Source organism: Mastigoproctus giganteus, chromosome 9 (genome assembly GCF_048544385.1).
Source record: "Mastigoproctus giganteus isolate SK-2022 chromosome 9, ASM4854438v1, whole genome shotgun sequence".
Classification (NCBI taxonomy): domain Eukaryota; kingdom Metazoa; phylum Arthropoda; class Arachnida; order Uropygi; family Thelyphonidae; genus Mastigoproctus; species Mastigoproctus giganteus.
The window spans coordinates 91673281-91692597 of NC_143583.1; the positions used below are offsets into that span (position 1 = coordinate 91673281).

General features: G+C 37.5%; 1 protein-coding gene across 2 annotated transcripts in view; it reads right to left on the bottom strand.

Moving 5' to 3' along the window:
• The window catches only part of Med (Smad/Smad4 homolog Medea), a 235207-nt gene that overhangs the window by 131842 nt on the left and 84048 nt on the right, over positions 1–19317 (bottom strand). For both annotated transcript variants that reach the window (XM_090381912.1, XM_090381911.1), the window contains exons 5-7: positions 7703–7732; positions 4097–4273; positions 3756–3980 (exon numbers count right to left, since the gene is read on the bottom strand). In XM_090381912.1, the coding sequence (XP_090238038.1) occupies positions 3756–3980; positions 4097–4273; positions 7703–7732 (432 nt within the window). The remainder of the gene's footprint in view (positions 1–3755; positions 3981–4096; positions 4274–7702; positions 7733–19317) is intronic.

Sequence of the window (19317 nt, forward strand, 5' to 3'; positions counted from 1 at the left end):
ATTACTAATACTAACCTAACTGTGAAGTCTAACTCCACAATATGAGAGATGCCAGCCAGTGTGCAATAGTGAAGTACTAAAAAGGTAAAGAAAGATAAAGCTACAGGACATTTGCTAGATGAACAAGTTACATCTCACAGTATGAGATGTTGCACTAATCTGTTCGTCTAGTAAATTTTCCATAGTCTGAGGCTTTCAGCTAAACCCTTTTAAGTACTTTACTATTACATCTAGCACACTCATACTGTGGAGTTAAACTTCATAACCGGGTTGTATCACTGGGGTACCTACACACCCATTGACGAAACCCAACAAGTTTCGAAATGGTGTCATCTAGGTCAGTGGTCTCAAACTGGCGGGCCGCATCCGGCTCCCAAAGCAATTTTACACGGCCCGCGAATACATTTCAATTATGTATTTGTTGTAAATACGGTGCTTATAATTTTAGAGACATAGAGATATGGACTGAGCTTATGTGTGCGACTGCTGCTATTGAAGGAAAAAGAGATGGAATGAATAGGTTGGGGCTTTGTCTTTGTCATTGTATGCTTGTATACCAGGCCACATGACTGGGGTAAGGTGGGAGAACTTCCCACGTCGATACAATCAGTAAATTTAGTTCGCCAGCCGACAGTTGGTGGCGCTTCAGTATTCTGGTGTTTCCGATTTTTTCTATTGAGTTGGTACTTCTGATATATATTTTCCTTGAGTCAGTCACTAGTTGGTTAGCTGGATGCACAGCTGCGCAGTTCATGTTGCTATATAGATGGAGACAAACTAACGTACGGCCTGTCAGCTGCTTTCAGATCGTGCATTCGGCCCGCATGCAATTTGAGTTGAGACCACTGATCTAGGTGGTGTACGCCAAGAATAAGTAACATTAGTCTTCTCTACTGGGAAAGCATTGCTTATTTGAGATAATGCAATAACAGGCAACTTGTGAAGGCACTCACAATATGAGATATAACAAAAATTATGCAATTTCACCTACTTCAGTAATCTACTACAAACTAAAATGATGCTTTGCACTAACTTGTTCATCTAATAAATTTCCCATACTCTTGAGGCTTTCAGCCCTAAATCCATTTTATTTATTTAACCCATTACGCCCATGAAAAAACTACCTATCAAAACTCATTTTGTTCAATATGGTGAGATTATAGGTCAAGGAAACAAACAATACCAAAATTTCCAAGAAAATATATTTAATTTTTTTTAGAAAAACAGGCATCCTCAAATGGGGACATTAGGCTGATAAGTGGTATTTTTCAAAGCAGCCTTTTTCAATGCACATTATTTTCTGATAAATCTTAAATGACCACCTAGCTTTCATATGACAAACACAACATTTTGTCTATCAAGTTTTTCTGGAAAATGATGGCCTTCACTAATTTTCATGGAACTTCCGGCTTTTTGCTTCTTGCTGATGCAGCATCTTTCAAATAACTTTGTACGATGTTTCGACAAAAATCTAATTGATTCATTTTCATCTCTGCTGTAATTTGGTGCAACTTCCATGCATTAGTGATGGTCATATCTAACATGTATATAAAAAGGACCCCCATCATTTCTTGCCTCTTATCACTATCCTGTACAAATATATACATTGGCATATATTTGTACAGGATAGTGATAAGAGGCAAGAAATGATGTACAAATATATACACTGGTCATGGGTAAATACACCACCCATTCCCTATTGTACGATGCAAATGATACAGGTTGTTCTACGTTGACCTTAGCTTTTGCAGTTTTTCACCAACATTTTAAGTATTGTAATGGTTCAACAAAATCATAATTGGCTAGAATAGAACATACATTTTTATCTTTCCATTATGCTACTGGAGACATAAAATCTATAGTCATAAGTACCTCTTTCTATTTTTTTAGATACCATAATAGAACAGTGCTGAACTCAGTTGTCCCTCAACAGTTCCTGTAGCTCTCATTTTCTTCTTTTTCAAAAATATCAATGAGTACGTTGTAAAATAATTGTCGAGGAAAACTACGCAGTTGATGGATCCGGCATGTGTTCCGATAAATCAATAACCACTCTTGTACCTACAGGTATACTCTTCACATTTTTGGTTTTTTTAGTTGGTTTTCTGCAATAGACATCAAAAGCGTAGCAATATCCAGAACTTACTACTTACCATCCAAATTCTGTAACCGAACCTCACAATAATATTTTGTGAGGTTTTGTCTGGTTTCCCCTTGATAAATTGTTTGGCTGGATTATGTCCAAAATACTTCACCATTGACTCGTCTATTGACAGTTCCTTGTGAAAAAACCCCACTGGCAAAATTGTTTTATGAGCATATTCATTATTGGCCTAACTTTGTACATTCAATCTTGACAATTTCCAATTTCATCATTATTGGCCAGATGTACAAATCTCTTTATTCCTAGATATCGATCATTTGACATGGCATTTTAAATGCACGAGACATGCAAGTCCTCATCCAGTGACCAATACATTCTATCTTGAGGAAGATTGTGATGTTGTCAAAAGCAATATTGCAATAAAACTTCACATTTCTTTGTTGGTGATAATAAATTCATGATTGTTTTTTTGTTGAGCATATATTACTGTTTGTTCGCATATACAGTCTAAGATTTCATCACTAAAATGTTTTTCGAATATTTTGGGTGGGGACAAATCTTTTAAGTCATTTTTCACAGCATCTAACTGACTTGTAAACCAATGTTCATTTGTTCCAAAAGGTGCATATTCTGGATGTCTCTTCAGCTATTTTGCTTTTTTGAAATCAAGATATACTGTTGAATCACTACCAGTTTTATCTTCTGGAACATCATCTTCTCCTGGGGGTAAAACATCTTCTTCATTGGTATTTTCAAATGAAAAATTTTTATAGAACCAGGAATTTCCTTTGGAAATGAATTAAGGTCCTGTAAAATATCATCATCAAACTCTTCAAAATCTGTCAACTCTTCCAAATTTGGAGGTAATATGCAAATTTCAAAAACCTCATATCATTAGATTCTTGATTTACAGTGTATCCAATAGCTTCCTCAAGTATGGTGTATTTCTTCTTGCCATAAAAAAATCTTCAGTTCCATTATTGCCCAGTTTATGATTCACTGTAAACAAAAATAAAACATATACAGTAACGGCATAGTGTCCCCATTTGAGGACGGAGAGATATAAACAAAAATATAAAATAAAATAAAAATAACTAGAAAAAATGTAATAAATGAAAATTTGTTCCTACTTACAGCATATATTGTGTCTCTAAATTTGATTGTAAAACAAAGACAACGAAAAAACTCTCTGTATTAAAAAAATTTTTTATGATAACTTCCGTGAGTTACTAGAAAAATAAATCAGCCTCTTGCAATGGCTACAAGATCAGTACTGAAGGCATCTGGCACTGACAGCAGTATATGAATCATTTCCTGATATTTATAAACAATATAGAGAAATATTTCATGGAAATGCGACAGTTTCAAAATAATAACATTTTGAATTAGCATTCCCATATGAGTACGCTCGGCACTAATGGGTTAACTGCCATCTTCTGTACATCTTAATGTACATCCCATCGCCACTCTAAAATTACAATTATTTATTAATAAAATCTAGTACAAGAATGTTCCAAAAATCTTGCCCAATTCACATTTTGATTAGGATCTCAAAATATTTCCAAAAATTTTTTTAAAGATGAAATTAAAAAAAAAAAAAAAAACACACATATATATACATATACACATATATAAAATTTACATTCCGTACTTGAGCCCACAGTAGGTGATTCCTGTCCCTGGGCAAAGAACCCTTGTGGTTGATTAGCTATTTGTGCAACCGCCGTAGCTGATGTTCCAGGAACTGATGTAGGGGGAGGTTGCTGCTGTTGCTGCTGCTGTGGTGGTGGTGGTGGTGGTTGAGTCTGCTGCTGACACACTCCAATTGGCTGTTGAGCAGGCTGAGAAAGTTGGATATTTGAAATGCCAACTGTTCCTAAAAACATAATTAATCATGTAAACTTCTGTAAGACAGACAGACACATGTCGCACAAGTTTTGCTTTCTTGCATTACATTATCAATATTACTACTAATGTAAATTATATTATTACCTGGAGGAGGCGGAGGAGGTGGAGGAGGGGGTGGAGGTAGAATTGGTCTCCCAAAGGAATCTGTCTGAGACTGAGGTGGATGGTGCTGAACAGTTTGAGGAGTATGCTGAATAGTCTGAAGACCACTAGGACCACAGTCCATATCACCAAATTCATTCTTCACAAGTTGACCGTCACCTATATATAAGAAATACAGAAATCCCATTTAAACTCAAAAGACAAAATATAAATTTCAACTTATATTAATAATGTTAACATTTTATGTGAATTTAAGATATCTATTATTGCAAACTTGATTCGTGCCTTTTGTTTCCTAAGAATTATGAACAGTGTAAATGCGAACAATAAAAATAAAAGTTATAATTTACAACTAACACAATTTTACATTATCATAAGAGATGCAAGTGTGCTGTTCTGACTAACAAATTAGGAAGGGGGGGAAAGAGAGAGAGATGAAGCAGGCAACAATGGCAGATTCCGACAGCTTTTCTAGGAGAGGCAATATAACAATGGGGATATGTGCAATTTGACAGTAACTGAATAAGCTCAAAGTATTTGTTTCAATATCCAGGATTTTGAAGGGGGGCTAATCGGTCCTTCCTAGATCCACCACTGGCAGAATGTAAAACTAAGTTGTTTGGAAATTGTTTTTTAAATTTTACAATAATTACATTGCAAATTATGTAATTTGCTGTACACTATGATTATTCAGCATATTAATGACAATAAGTAATCACAAATCCCATAAGAAATACCAATTTCATTAGCAACTTCATGGATAGCTATATCCATAATCGATATTTAACTATAGTTAAATTGCAATCACTTCCAACCAGATCACAAACACGAGAAATTGAATCATTCATTTTGAAGCTGAAGGGCAACCAAAGCAAGGCCCACTTTTGATGGATAAGTGGTCTGCTTTAAATTTCAAAATCTGTTCAAATGTCTTTGAACAGTTTTTGAATTTAATGTGCACTAATTTTCAGACTGAATGCAGATAAATGGGTGATTGGTGATTACTATGTCTAAGCACCTCCGTAGCCAGGTGGGAAGGAGCAGTAGTACGTAGCACACGCTTCTTGATTAGACAGGGGTTCGAGCCCATCACCACCAAATACGGAGGATGCGGAAAGGTCAGGGAATGACCACCGCATATCCACGGAGCAATATGGCCTTAGTTGCTAATGCTCCTAAAAACCAAATAACAAAACAAACAAACAAACTATGTCTAATAAGTCAACAAACATGTTGTGACAAGTTGCAATAATGCTGCAATTTCAAAGCAAAAAATTGGTGCCAAACTTTTTAATCACACCTCATATTTATTATTGTTACATTGGAAACAATATACTGCTAACACTGATGTGTGGATTTCAATACATGGCATTCATTCTCTCTCTCTCTCTCTACACATGCATATGCACTTTTTTTTTTGCCATTCTTCACCATTTATATAACTGAAATGACATAAAACTGATGATCACTTTTATGACCATTGTTAACCACAAGGGCACATGTTCTTGATAGCACGATCCATAATCATGGGCATGCTATCGTTTTTATGCCCACTGTTAATCATAAGGGCATATGTCCTTGATACAACATATATCTACACACACACACACACACACACACACACACACACGAAAGGGTTATATTCCCCTCCATTCTTTCATTTTTCTTGCATAGGTTATATTCCCTTCCATTCTTTCATTTTTCTTAACCACTTTAGGAAAGTGGTTAGGCAACAAATAATGTTGAATGAGATATATTCTGTTTATTTCAACAATATGATACAGAATCATTGAGTCAATTTTTCCACTTCTTCTTTGGTGAATAATGGAGCCTAGTTCAATCTTGTTATAAGATTGCAGACTGAATTAAAAATACGAGGGGGTGATCATTTAATTCGGGAACTGGTGCAAGATTTCAGGTTTACCATGCAAGCTTTCTATAACTGCTGCTAGGAGGAATCCACAGAAGATTCAGATGATAATTAAGATAAGATCTTAAGGATTTGTTTTAGGCTTCTGTTGCCCTTTGGGGCCAATTGAGGGATTACTGACCTGATAGGGAGAGGCATAAAAGCTATTTATCCTCCTTGCACTCCCCTTGAGTACAAGTGCAGATTCTGAGTGATCTCAAGGTCTCTATTATCCCTACTATTAAGTGCTTAGAATTGATTAAATTAATTTATTTTTATTCAATGCAGTGCAGTGTGTTTCTTCATTAAATAAATACATTTAAAATGTAATCAAGTACACTAAAACTTTATTACCATATTTCCAATATATATATATATACACACATATATATATGTATATTGTGACAAATACATAATTTCATGTGTTTGAGGCATTATGGTGTTATCTGTGTAAACAACTGACTATGCTCTTCTATTTCTGTGGCTATCATGGGCTTAAACATGAAATTTATTTATGAGATTAGAAGCTAATATGCTTTAATAATCCAGAAGCAAAATCCCTTTTTGACAGCTTCATGCATGATATTGTGGCTAAAGAATTTTCACTGCCAATGAAACTGGGTCCCCCCCCCCCAACAATGCCTTCCAGAAAACAATTATGGCTTTTAAGGGCAAGAAGCATACTGATGGGAAAAATTAAAAGAACTGTGATGGTAGCATGCAGTTTGCTAGTTCTGAAAAACTGTCCCTCTTTGCTATCAGCAAAATTTTTAAAATATTCAGTGTTTTAAGAATGTGCAGCAAATAAAGTGGCTTGGATCCTCTATACATATTTTAAATGATTGGGTAAATGCATTGAATAAGCATTTTATATGGAAGAGGAACAAAGTTTCTCCTGAAAATAGAGATATCAGCAGAAATTTCTTTTGATTCACAGAACAAACAAACTTTAAAACAATTCCATTCCTCACGAATTATTCAACCAACCAGGATTACAGCTGAACTGAAGTTTCACTTTGCATAATTTTATATTTTTTATAAAGATTACTAAATTAATAAACCCATACAATTTAAAATGGTTTAAATGAATAAGGAAGACTGTACACTGATTCAAATGCAAATGGTTTCACTCCAAAGATAATTTCCTACAAACAAAGATCTGCTTGTAGGAAATTATTATTTAACCAGTTAGCATGGTGGAAGAAACGCAAAAATCATAATGATGATAACGAATACAGGGATGGTAGTTCCAGAGATATATTTAATGTGGCAAATATATCCAGAATGATAACGTTTGGTGATGGAGGCCACAGAGAGAGAAAGGAAAATCCCTGCAGCTGTTTTATTACACCAATCACCAATGGAAAAGAACAGTTTCTCATTGACACTGATCACGATAATACTCTGCATAGCTGCCTATGAAAAAGGAGCCAAAAGGTAGATGAGAAAACATTGTCTCAACTAAAATTGAGTTATCTGAGGAATTCTACATTGATTTTCTTTTTTTAGGACCAAAAAATTATTTTTGTACTCATATTTTATGTTACGTGTTCCTGTGTTAAGTGGTTTCCATCATATATCATTATTAATGACATCAAAATAGAAAAACATGGTATCTAAAACATTTTCCTGTGAATTACTTGGCATTAAAGATTAATAACAGTTTTACATTATCTTACCTGAAGGCTGTAAAGTCAATCCAGAGAGATCTAAGAAAAAAAAACAGAAAAATCAGAATGAGGACATCAGCATGAATATTGTCAGTTACAACAAATTAGCAAGCTCTTTATAAAGGTTTAAAAAATAAGATTAAAATGTTGATGTCACATTATATTAATAACATTAAAAATGTAAACATGAAGCCTACTTCATAATTATAATGCAATACTGAGAAAAAGTCAAGCATTAGGATTCAATGTGAATAGAATTTTGCAGAAGTATGACAGGAGAGAATTAAGGCTCAAGTCTTGTCTAATTCCATTCCATCCTGGAGAGACTGTATAAGGCTCAATGAATAACATTTTTTTTCACAATAGAAAAATTTTATCCATCTCTGTAATTTCTTGACAGAAGGGAGACTGCTTTTGAAGAGATAAAGTACACTTTAGTGCAAAAACATTTGCTGATGGTAGTGGGTCCACATTAGGTTTTTTGAGAAACTGTTAATGTGCGTACGTATGTGGTGGCAAGACAGACTAATAATTTTAAAACCACTAAAAACGGAGATAGATCTGAATCTTGAGCTATTTTGTACCGTCCTATTGGAACAAGCTATCATTTAAAAAGGAATAAGCAGAGTACAGGGCTGTTGGGGATTCTTATAACATTATGACAGCAAAAGAGCTAGTACTGGCTACAGGACCACAGAAAGAGTAATTTCCTATGGAAAGTAATAAGGAATTACTAAACAGTTTTTCAGTAAGTTAGAACTACATAATATATCCAAATGGAAAAATTCATGGGGAAAGCAGTCAAACAAATACACAGAATGCAATATGGTCAATAAGAGAACATAAAACGTCAGACTGAGATATGTTTGTATATTAATACTAGGAGTACAGTTAAATTTGATGAATCTTTGAGATCATTGAAACAACAAATGCTGACATAAGAATATCAGACAAATGATGGCATTCTGATATTATGGATGCAGAATATGAGTATGTTAAGTACAAAGTATTAAGGAAAGCCATGGCAAAAGGCATTAAGGAAAGACAAACATTTAATTACATGTTTTTAATTATAAAGCACTGATTCAACAAGAATAATATCTGATAGGCAAGAACTGCTAAATGAGAATAATAAGTGTATGACACTTTATGAAGACAAATGGGGTGAATGAGCAGATTTCAACATTGTATTATCATGGGGTAACTATAATTTTCAAAAGAGAGACTGACGAACTTATGGATGGTGGCATAAGAGTAACAAAATATTTCTGGACTGATTAGATGACTGCTTATTATATCAATATAATACAGAAGCCATATAAGGAAACAATATTCTCGACCTCATTTTTCCTAAAGTTTCAACTTATAATATTGAAAATTTTTCATTAAAGAACCATTAGGAGGTAGTGGTCATAACATATTTGTGAAGAACATATCTAAAGAGATTACCTTCTTTTCTGCAAAGGAAATTATGAGACCCGAGGCTTCACTGGAATTTTATTGGGAACATTTGAATGAAAAATTGGAAACATCTAAATGTAAAAATGTGCAAAGAATTAATTTTAAAAGCTACTCATCTTTTTATACATTTAAAGAGTTATTTTTCCAGGCCTACATCAATGTGGGTAATCAACAAACTGATGAAGTTAGCTGCAGGGATAAATATAATTGTCAAGAAACAGTGAACACTGTGACAATGTTTTAAGGGTGACATGAGTAATTACAGACCAGTTAGTTTAACTTCTGTTCTGGGGAAAATAATGGAGTCACTGGTTAAAGATGCATTGCAGAATCATCTTAGACAAGACTGCAGTAATAATTCAGACACAGCATGGGTTTGTTAAGGGAAAGTCTTGTCTGACAAAGTTGATTGGATACTACGATGTGGTTACAAAGGAACTGGATGCAAAAAATAATTTTGATATCATGTACTTGGATTTCAGGAAAGCTTTTGACACTGTTGCACATGGACGATTACTATACAAATTGGAGCAGTATGGTATTAAGGGTAAGTGGTTTTTTTTTTTTTTTTTATGAAAACCCCAAACACGAGAGGTATTAGAACCTATAGTTCTTAGTACCGTGCTTGGGTTGGAGGTTGAGAAGACGAAAGAAGATATCTGTTGACTTGAAATTCTGTAGACTATAATTTTAGGGAAATACGTACAAAGGAAGGTTTTTCCAGAAAGCGGCAGTTGAATGAATAAACGAGGAAGATGAAAAGTTGGTTCTGCGACTAGGTCCTAGTTGGACAGTAAATGGACGTTGGCTGTTGGCGACACATGTTTGGACTGTTTTTAAAGAGAGAGCGGGAATTATAGAAGCCAATTCAGAAGAACAGTGCCCATGGAAGTATCTGTAGAAAAGGCATTATAGAAGCCAATTCAGAAGAACAGTGCCCATGGAAGTATCTGTAGAAAAGGCATGCAGCAGAAATTACGTCTATGAGACAGCGAGTGCAGAGACTCTGTTAGAGATGAATCATTAATTAACCTAACTGCCCTCTTCTGAATGGAATGGAATGGAATCTAGAAGCCTGAGAGAGGTTTTGGGGGCACTGCCCAGATGTGGGAACAATATCCCATGGTCAGGCAGATTTGCAATTTGTGCAGAGTGAACAGCTGTTTGGAAGAAAAGTAACGCCAAGAGCAAACGGGAAAACCAAGTTTTTTAGATGCAGGGGAAGCAATATTTGTAATGTGCTCGTGACAAGAGAGATTAGAAGTCAAGGTAATCCCCAAAAGATATAAATCATTTTGCCTATAAATTGGAGTGTCACCAAAGATAAGCATAGGAGCAGAAGAATCCTTTTTGCAAAATATAAGACAAGACTGAGTTTTAGAAGGATTGAAATCAACTAGGTTGTCTTTGCCCCACTGGAGAATTACATGGAGATCGACATTTAAGAAATTGGTAGCGGATATTCAAGAAGTTGAAGCTGATTGAGCAGGACAAGGTTTCTCAAAATGGAAAGTGGAATGCAATGTTCTATCATTGTCTAAACTATGGATAGGATTTCCAGTCAATGGAAGAAGGTCATTATACAAGAGGAAAAGAGTGGGGGGAAAGAAATGAACCTGGGGGGACACCAGCATTAGTGGAGAAGTTAGAAGACAGAGCCATCTACCATCACCCTCAGTGAGCGATCAGAGAGAAAACTGGATAACCAATTACAAAAAACAGTTGGCAAACCATTAGATGGAAGCTTGTTTAGAAGACCTTTATGCCAAACACGATTGAAAGCCTTTGAGATGTCAAGAGTAACTGCTTGTGTTTCACCGAACTTTTCCATTGAATTTGTCCATAAATGGTAACATAAGCCAGAATATTACCAGTGGATGAACACTGATTGAATCCATACTGGCGATCGTTGATCAGATGGAAGGATTATAGGTAGTTTAAGAGTTGGCAGTTAATTTATTTCTCCATTACTTTAGAAAGGGTAGAAGTAATTGCAATGGGATGATAATTGGATGGGAGGGATTTGTCACCCTTTTTAGGAACTGACTGGATATGAGCAAATTTCCAAGCAGAAGGAAAAACACTTTTGGAATAAGAAAGTGAAAAAAGGCGGCAAAGAATAGGAGTAAGTTATGGAGCACAGGTTTTGAGAACAAGTGGAGAAATAATATCAGGACCCGGAGCTTTCTTAGCATCAAGATTCGTCAAAATCCTTCTGACATCCTTTTGAAGGAAGGCCACATAAAGCATTGAATGGAGCGTGTTGGGAATGGTGGGAGGTGTTTTAACAAGATCATTAATACATGAGTTGGAAGAAAAATGGAATACTAGCAGGTCAACTTTATCCTTGGCTGAAGTGACAACAGAACCAACTGGTTTTGACAGAGGTGGGAGTAGAGATGGGCAAAAGTTGTGGCCAATAGCTTTGGCAAGAGACCAGAATGCTCGGCTACCATTAGGGCAAAAAGCAAGTTTTCTACTCTTAGCCTGTTCGAAATCTAGTTTGGACTGATTAATAACTAGGGTTGAATTTGAAAGTGTCTGCAATTCTGCCCAGACACGATAGGAGGGAGTATATGATGAGAGCCCTGTCGATCAATTCGGCCCTGGAAAGATTGTGCAGGGCTCAAGGGGTAGAATTTTTTTCAGCCTGGTCTGTACTTGTTAACAGGAGAGACTGCTTCTATAGGGATGGGATACACTTAAATAGAAAGGGTGCAAGAATGTTTGCTGATACTATCGAGGCAGTGTTAGGTGGGTCGGAAAACTGCTAGATTAGGGGGATACAAGGACTAATAGATTAACAGTAGCCGCTGGCAGAGGAGAAAGTGATTCTTGCACTGCTTCTATTGGAATGAGCAGCAGCCTGGAAAATAAGATGCAGGATATTTCAGAGACTGCTGGGAATCGTGGGGGTACAAGTAAACACATGGGTTGTGTTAGGGAGGCTAAGAGGAAGAGCAGGTGCATGTATACTTGCGTGTACACCAATGCTAGGAGTTTAGTAAATAAATTTGATGAATTTGAGGTATTGCTCAAAACATCAAAGGCAGATATTGTTGGGATTTCAGAGACGTGGTGTCACACAGATATAAGGAATGCAGAACTGGAATTTGGGGAGTACAATGTCTACAGAAAGGATAGACAGAATAGGAAGGGAGGAGGGGTTATGCTATTAGTTAAGAAACACATAAAATCCAAGGAAGTGAAGTCAGTCGACATCACTGGACAGTGCAGTGTCGAGTCAGTTTGGTGTGACGTAAGCATTGGGAGATCAAAATTGAGAGTAGGAGTGTGCTATAGGCCTAATGACTCTGATAAGTATAATAAGAAACTGTACAGAGAAATAGAGTGAGCCAGTAAATCAGAGAGTCTTATAATGGAGGATTTTAATTTCCCAGATATTGACTGGAATTTGGGGGCTGGTCACTCACACACTAGCAAGGCTTTTGTGGATTTATTGGATGATTGTTTTCTATATCAGCATGTTCGGGAGGCAACTAGAGGGAGTAATACTCCTGATTTGATTATCAGTAGTGATTCTTCATGCATTAAGAATCTGCAGATAAAGGAACCACTGGGTGGCAGTGATCACAGTGTTCTGAAGTGGGAGTTACTCAAAGAGGTAACTACCATTAGGGGTAAAGGGAAGGGTTATTGCTTCCGTAAAGGCGACTACGATGGACTGAGACAGTATTTAAATTCTATACAGTGGGATCAACTGATGATGTTACCAACAGCAAATTCAAAATGGGAAGCATTCAAAGAACTTATCTTGCAAGCTACTAGGCTTTACATACTAACTAAGAAATATTGTTCAAGGTTTAGGCCTAAATGGATGTCAGATGAACTAATGAGGCATATGGCAGAGAAGAAAAATGCATGGGATACATACAAATTAACACGTGACACAGAAGCCTATGATAGATACAAGTTGAACTGTAACCAAGTTACAAAGGAGGTTAGGCAGGCGAAGGCAGATTACGAGAGATCCTTGGCAAGGGATGCGAAGAAAAACAGCAAAGAGTTCTTTACTTATGTAAACTCTAGAAGGAAGGGGATGAATCAGATTGGTCCACTTGATATCGATGGGTCAACTGTTGATGATCCTGCTCAGGTAGCTAACAAACTAAATGAATATTTTGCATCGACATTCACACATGAGGAGTTATTCAGCGAGGGGACTGCCAGGGTGTATTCAACTCTAGCAGTAAGCTAGAGAATCTTGTAATAACTGAGAGTAAAGTGGAGGAGAAATTGTTGAAGATAAACACAAGAAAGGCACCTGGGGTGGATGGGATCTATCCAGTTATATTAAAGTAGGCAGCAAAGGAAGTAAGCAAACCATTAGCCATAATTATGAGAGCTTCCTTGGACTGAGGGGAGGTACCCATGGACTGGAGATGTGCAAATATGACCCCAATTCACAAGGGAGGATCAAAGGCTGACACAAGTAATTATAGACCTGTGAGTTTAACTTTTCCCCGAAAATTAATGGAGGCACTGGTTAAAGAAGCACTGCAGGATCATCTAGACAAGACTTCAGTTATAGCTCGGACACAGTATGATTTTGTTAAGGAGAAGTCTTGCCTGACCAATTTGATTGGATACTATGATGCAGTCACAAAAGAACTGGATGCAGGGAATAACTTTGATATATACTTGGATCTTAGAAAGGCTTTTGATACTGTTGCACATGGAAGACTGCTGCACAAATTGGAGCAGTGTGGCATTGGAGGCAAATTGCTGCTATGGATAAAGGGGTGGTTGAGGGGAAGAAGACAGAGAGTGGTAATCAGTGGACACTGCTCATCGTGGACTAATGTTATTAGTGGAGTCCCTCAGGGTTCAGTATTGGGTCCTTTATTGTTTTCTGTATTTATAAATGATATTGATGATGGTATATCAAGCTTAATGACCAAGTTTGCAGACGATACGAAGGTTGACAGGGTTGTCAAGGACACTACTGACACTAAGCTGCTGCAACAGGATCTGGAAAGGTTGAGCAGATGGGCTGAGAGGTGGCAAATGAAGTTTAACATTGACAAATGTAAAGTACTACATATGGGAAACAGCAACCCCAGAGCAACGTATCAACTCTGTGGTACTACACTGACAGTGGTAGAGAATGAAAGGGACCTGGGGGTGGTTGTGCAGGCAGATATGAAGTTCTCTGAGCAGTGCAGACGGGCTGCAAGAGTAGCTCATGGTGTATTGTCAATGATATACAGGAATTTTTCCAGCAGGGATAAGGAGGTGATTATTCCATTGTATAAGGCAATGGTCAGGCCACACCTAGAGTACTGTATACAGGTCTGGAGGCCTCATTTCAAGAAGGATGTAGAGCTGCTGGAACGAGTACAGAGAAGGGCAACAAGATTAGTGAATGGAACAAAGGGGTGCTCTTACAAAGAAAGGCTTAAGTTTTGCGAATTGCAGTGTTTGGAGACTAGGCACCAGCGAGGTGATCTGATAGAGGTGTACAAAGCCTTGAATGGTTTGAGCATGCTCAATGCTGATGGGATTCTTCCTCTTGCTCAGAATAATCACCTGAGAGGGCATAAATTCAAATTGAGGAAAGACAGATGTAGGATAGATGTGCGGAAATTTGCCTTTAGCCAGCGGGTGGTTAGTAGGTGGAACAGACTTCCATCCCTTGTCGTGGAAGTTGAAAGCCTAAATAAGTTTAAGGCTCAGCTGGACAGGTATTTTTGTTAGCCTCTTATCAATTTGCAAAAGAGGTCAGGGAAGTTAAGTTAGACTAAGAGAAGTCTCTAGCAAAGAACACCAAGAAAAGCAGCAAAGGGTTCTTTTCTTATATTAATAGAAAGTAGTAGAAAGAAGGGTCGAATCACATTAGATCACTTGATATTAGTAGTAGATGATGTTGATGACCCTGCTCAGTTGCTAACAAATTGAATACGTATTTTGCATCTATTCACAAATAAGAATTCTTCATGGAAGGGGATGCCAGAAATTTATCAAACTCTAATGGGGAGCTAAATGATTTTGTGATAACTGAAAGGAAATTAGAAGAGAAATTGCTGAAGCTAAGCACAAAGTGCTTGGAATGGATGGGAGTTATCCAATTACATTACAAGAGGCAGCAAAGAAATAAGCAAACCCTTAGCCATAATTATGAGAGCATTCTTGGTTTCAGGGGAGGTCGGTATGGACTGGAGATGTGCAAATATATTCCCAATTCACAAAGGAGAATCAAAAGGTGATATGAATTACAGACCTGTTAGCTAAACATCTGTCCAAGGAAAATAAATGAGTCACTGATTAAAGTAATGTAGGACCATCAAAACATGAATACAATTCTACTGGCAGTCATAGCATGCATTTGTTATAGGGCAGTCTTGTGTGACCAATCTGACTGGATACTATGATGCAGTAACAAAGAAAATAGATGAAAAAATAATTTTGATAATGTATACTTGGATTTCATAAAGACTTTTGACACTGCTGCACATAAAATACAACTGTACAAACAGGAGTAATGTAGCATCAATGATGAAACAGTTCAACATTGACAAAAATGCAAAGCGCTGCACATGAGTAGCAGTAATCCACAATTAACATACCATATATGTAGCATTACACTCAGTGTAGTGGAAAAAGACCTTGGGGTAATTGTTTATTCAGATATGAAGTTCTCTGAGCAGTACGGACAAGCTGCCAGGACAGCTCATGGGGTTTTGTCAATGATATACAGGAACTTTGCTAGCACAGATAAGGAGGTGATTATCCCTTTATAGAAGTACTTAGTGAGGCTGCATCTTGAGTACTGTATGTAGGTCTGGAGGCTTCATTTTAGGAAATATGCATATCTGCTGGAATGGGTGCAGAGAACGGCAACAAGGCTGGCGAAAGGAACAAAAGGGTGCTCTTACCAAAGAAGCTTAAGTTCTGTAAATTGTAGAATCTGGAGACTAGGCACCTGCAAGGAGTCTGACTGAGGTGTTTAAGGGCTTGAATGGATTGAGTAGCTTAATGTTGATAGCATTCTTCCTCTTGCTGAAATGAATACGAGGGGATATAAATTCAAACGAGGATGCTTGGTTGGTTGTTAGAAGTTTTATGGTGCATCGGCACCGAAGGCTATTATGCGCCAAGTCTTCAATTTGAGGAAGGATAGTTGCAGGATAGATGAACAGCAGTTTGTCTTTAGTCAGAAGTGGTTGATTGTTGGAACAAATTTCCATTTGTTGTTGTGTAGTATTGGTAGTTTCATTCATTTCATTTTATTGGTAATTTCAATAAAATCAAGGAAGAACTGGACAAATTCTTGGAGGGGATAGATGGGTGAGTTGGGTAGTTTTTTTTTTGTTTTTTTTTTGGCTGTTGCTCTATAAGCTTGCTTTCTTTCATCATTTGCCACTACTAATATTAATACTATATATATATTAGAACCTACAATATCTGTATGTCTTAAGGGTATAATGCATGTATGGTTCAAGGATTGAGAAGATAGATGATACTTGCTGGCATTGGACTTGAATTTTTGTAGACCAATTTTCAGGAAATACACCGATGAGCCAAAAACATTATGACCAGCGAGTCGTTATGCAAATCGAAGCAAATGCAGGTGAACTATGGCACGTGTGCGGGTCGGGACACGGTATAAAAAACACCTGATACTGAGCACCATTAATCAGTGTTACTCTTGTTCTTCAGATAGGAATGGTCAGCCGTAGTTAGTACCTACCGAAAGTGGTCTGAGTAGGGGAACCCATGAACCGCAGGCGAGGTGTTGGATGACCACGGCTCAACGGTGCTTGAGGTGAGCGAAGGCTCTCCCAGAAGGTACGTGGCAACACCCTGCTGCAATTGGAGCTGCGCAGCCGCAGGCTACTCCGAGTGCCCGTGCTAACCATGGTTCACCAGTGCTGTCATGTGGTGTCATCATGCTATGGGCAATGTTCTGCTGGGATACCCTGAGTCCAATCATCCATGTGCCGGGCACTCTGATGTCTACCACCTACCTAAACATCATTGCTGACCAGATACATCCTTTCGTGGCAACGGTCTTCCCCTCCGGCAGTGCCGTCTTTCAGCAGGATAATGTGCCATGCCACACTGCCCGAATTGTTAGAGACTGGTTCACGGAACATGAGGAAGACTTCCAGGTATTGCCCTGGCCTCCAAATTTCTCCAGACATCAATCCCATCGAGCATCTGTGGTTTGTGTTGGAACAGCAACTCCGATCTGCGGCATCTCAACCACAGACATTACAGGAGTTAAAGGATCTGCTGGTTATGTGTTGGTACCAGACACCACAAGACACCATAGCCGAGTAGTCAGGAGCGGGAGTGCAGTAGCACATGCTCCTTGAGTAGACTGGGGTTCAAGCCCCTGACTGCTAAATACGGTCGATCTGCCAACCCGCACTGGACCAGCGTGGCAGATTATGGTCCATTTCCCTCAACAGGAATTGTTGAGGAGGCGTGCATCCTGCAGTGGGTTGATAATGGCTGCAGTTTACTTTACTTTTTTTACCATAAGACACATTTAGAAATCTTGTAGTGTCCATGCCTCACCGGGTACGAGCTGTTTTAGCTGACGTGGAGGGCCAACATCATATTAGGTACGTGGTCATAATGTTTTGGCTCATTAGTGTACATGTGGAAGACTGTTCTAAACAAAAGTAGAAAGAACAAATGAAGAAATGTCAATTCTAATTATAGATTAATAAGCATTTCACTCTATGTTTTTGGACAAAAATAATGAAAATAAATAAAAATGTATTCAAATAATCCAACCATTTTATGTTATTTTTCTTTTCGAAAATCCCATGAATATTCTTGCCAAGTTTAGAATATGGAGATGACCATTAATGAGTAAGCCATACCGTATCTTGTTAGCCTGACTGCAATGATTGTAACTGCCCACACAGTATCTCGGTGAAGTCTACTAAGATGCCACCTGGACAGTCACTAACGGTTGCCCTCATACTCGAGATTTGAAATTACATCAACAAAATTGCCATTTATATGTGCCAATTTTGTTGATGTTTTGAAATCCTTGGGTTATTCCAATAACCCAATGGCTGGATTAGCAGAATGTTTCTGATGTTTCTGATAAAGTTTTTTTACTTTTTATCTATTTTCGATAAACTTATTGAGCATTTTGCTCAAAAATTTACACAGAGTGTAATGTTTTTTAATATGTAATTTCAGTCATTTCTCCAAAGAAATTAGGAGAAAAGTTTGTTTTCACAGTGTGAAGTTAAACTGTTAATCGATGTTCAATAGCTGAAGTATATGTCTGGAATGGTTCAGAACAAAGAATTGAAATTACAGATGCTACTGAACTCAGAAGAAAAGATTGCAGCAGAAACCAATGTCTATGTGATAGGAAATTGAGTTCCAAACTGCAATTCCCTTCATTTCCTAACAAAATAAAAGATGAGCAAATTTACCTTAAAACTTGATGAATGAAATTTACATGTACTGTTGTTGGCATTTACAAAATGTACATTAGCTTATGCAAACGAAGAAGTTATTGAAGAGTTATTGTCTGCTAAATAACTGGCAGCATGCACACACAAATGGATTAACCATTCCTGAAACAGTTAAAAGTTACTTTGATGAAGTAACTTTTAAATGATATTGATGAAGGTATATCAGGCTTAGTGTCGAATTTTGCAGATGATACAAAGGCTTGCAGGGTTGTTAATGACAGCAATGGCAGTGTGCTACTGCAACAGGATCTAGATAATTTGGGCAGATGGGCTAAGAAGTGGTAACTGAAGTTTACCTTGAAAAATGCAAAGTACTGCGCATATGGGTAGAAGTAACCCCAGAGAAACATACCAACTGTGTGGTACTACACTTAAGGTGGTAGAAAATGAAAAAGACCTGGAAGTAATTGTGCAGTCAGATATGAAGTTTTCTGAGCAATGCTGACAGGCTGCCAGGGCAGGTCATGGGGTTTTGTCAATGATATATAGGAATTTTGCTAGCAGGTAAAGCAGGTGATTGTCCCTCTGTATAAGGCAATGGTCAGGCCACGCCTTAAGTACTGCGTACAGGTCTGGAGGCCTCATTTTAGGAAGGATGTAGATTTGCTTGAGCGTGTACAGAAGGTCAACAAGATTGGTGAGGGGAATGAAGGGATCCTCTTACCAAGAGAGGCTTAAGTTCTGCAAATTGCAGTG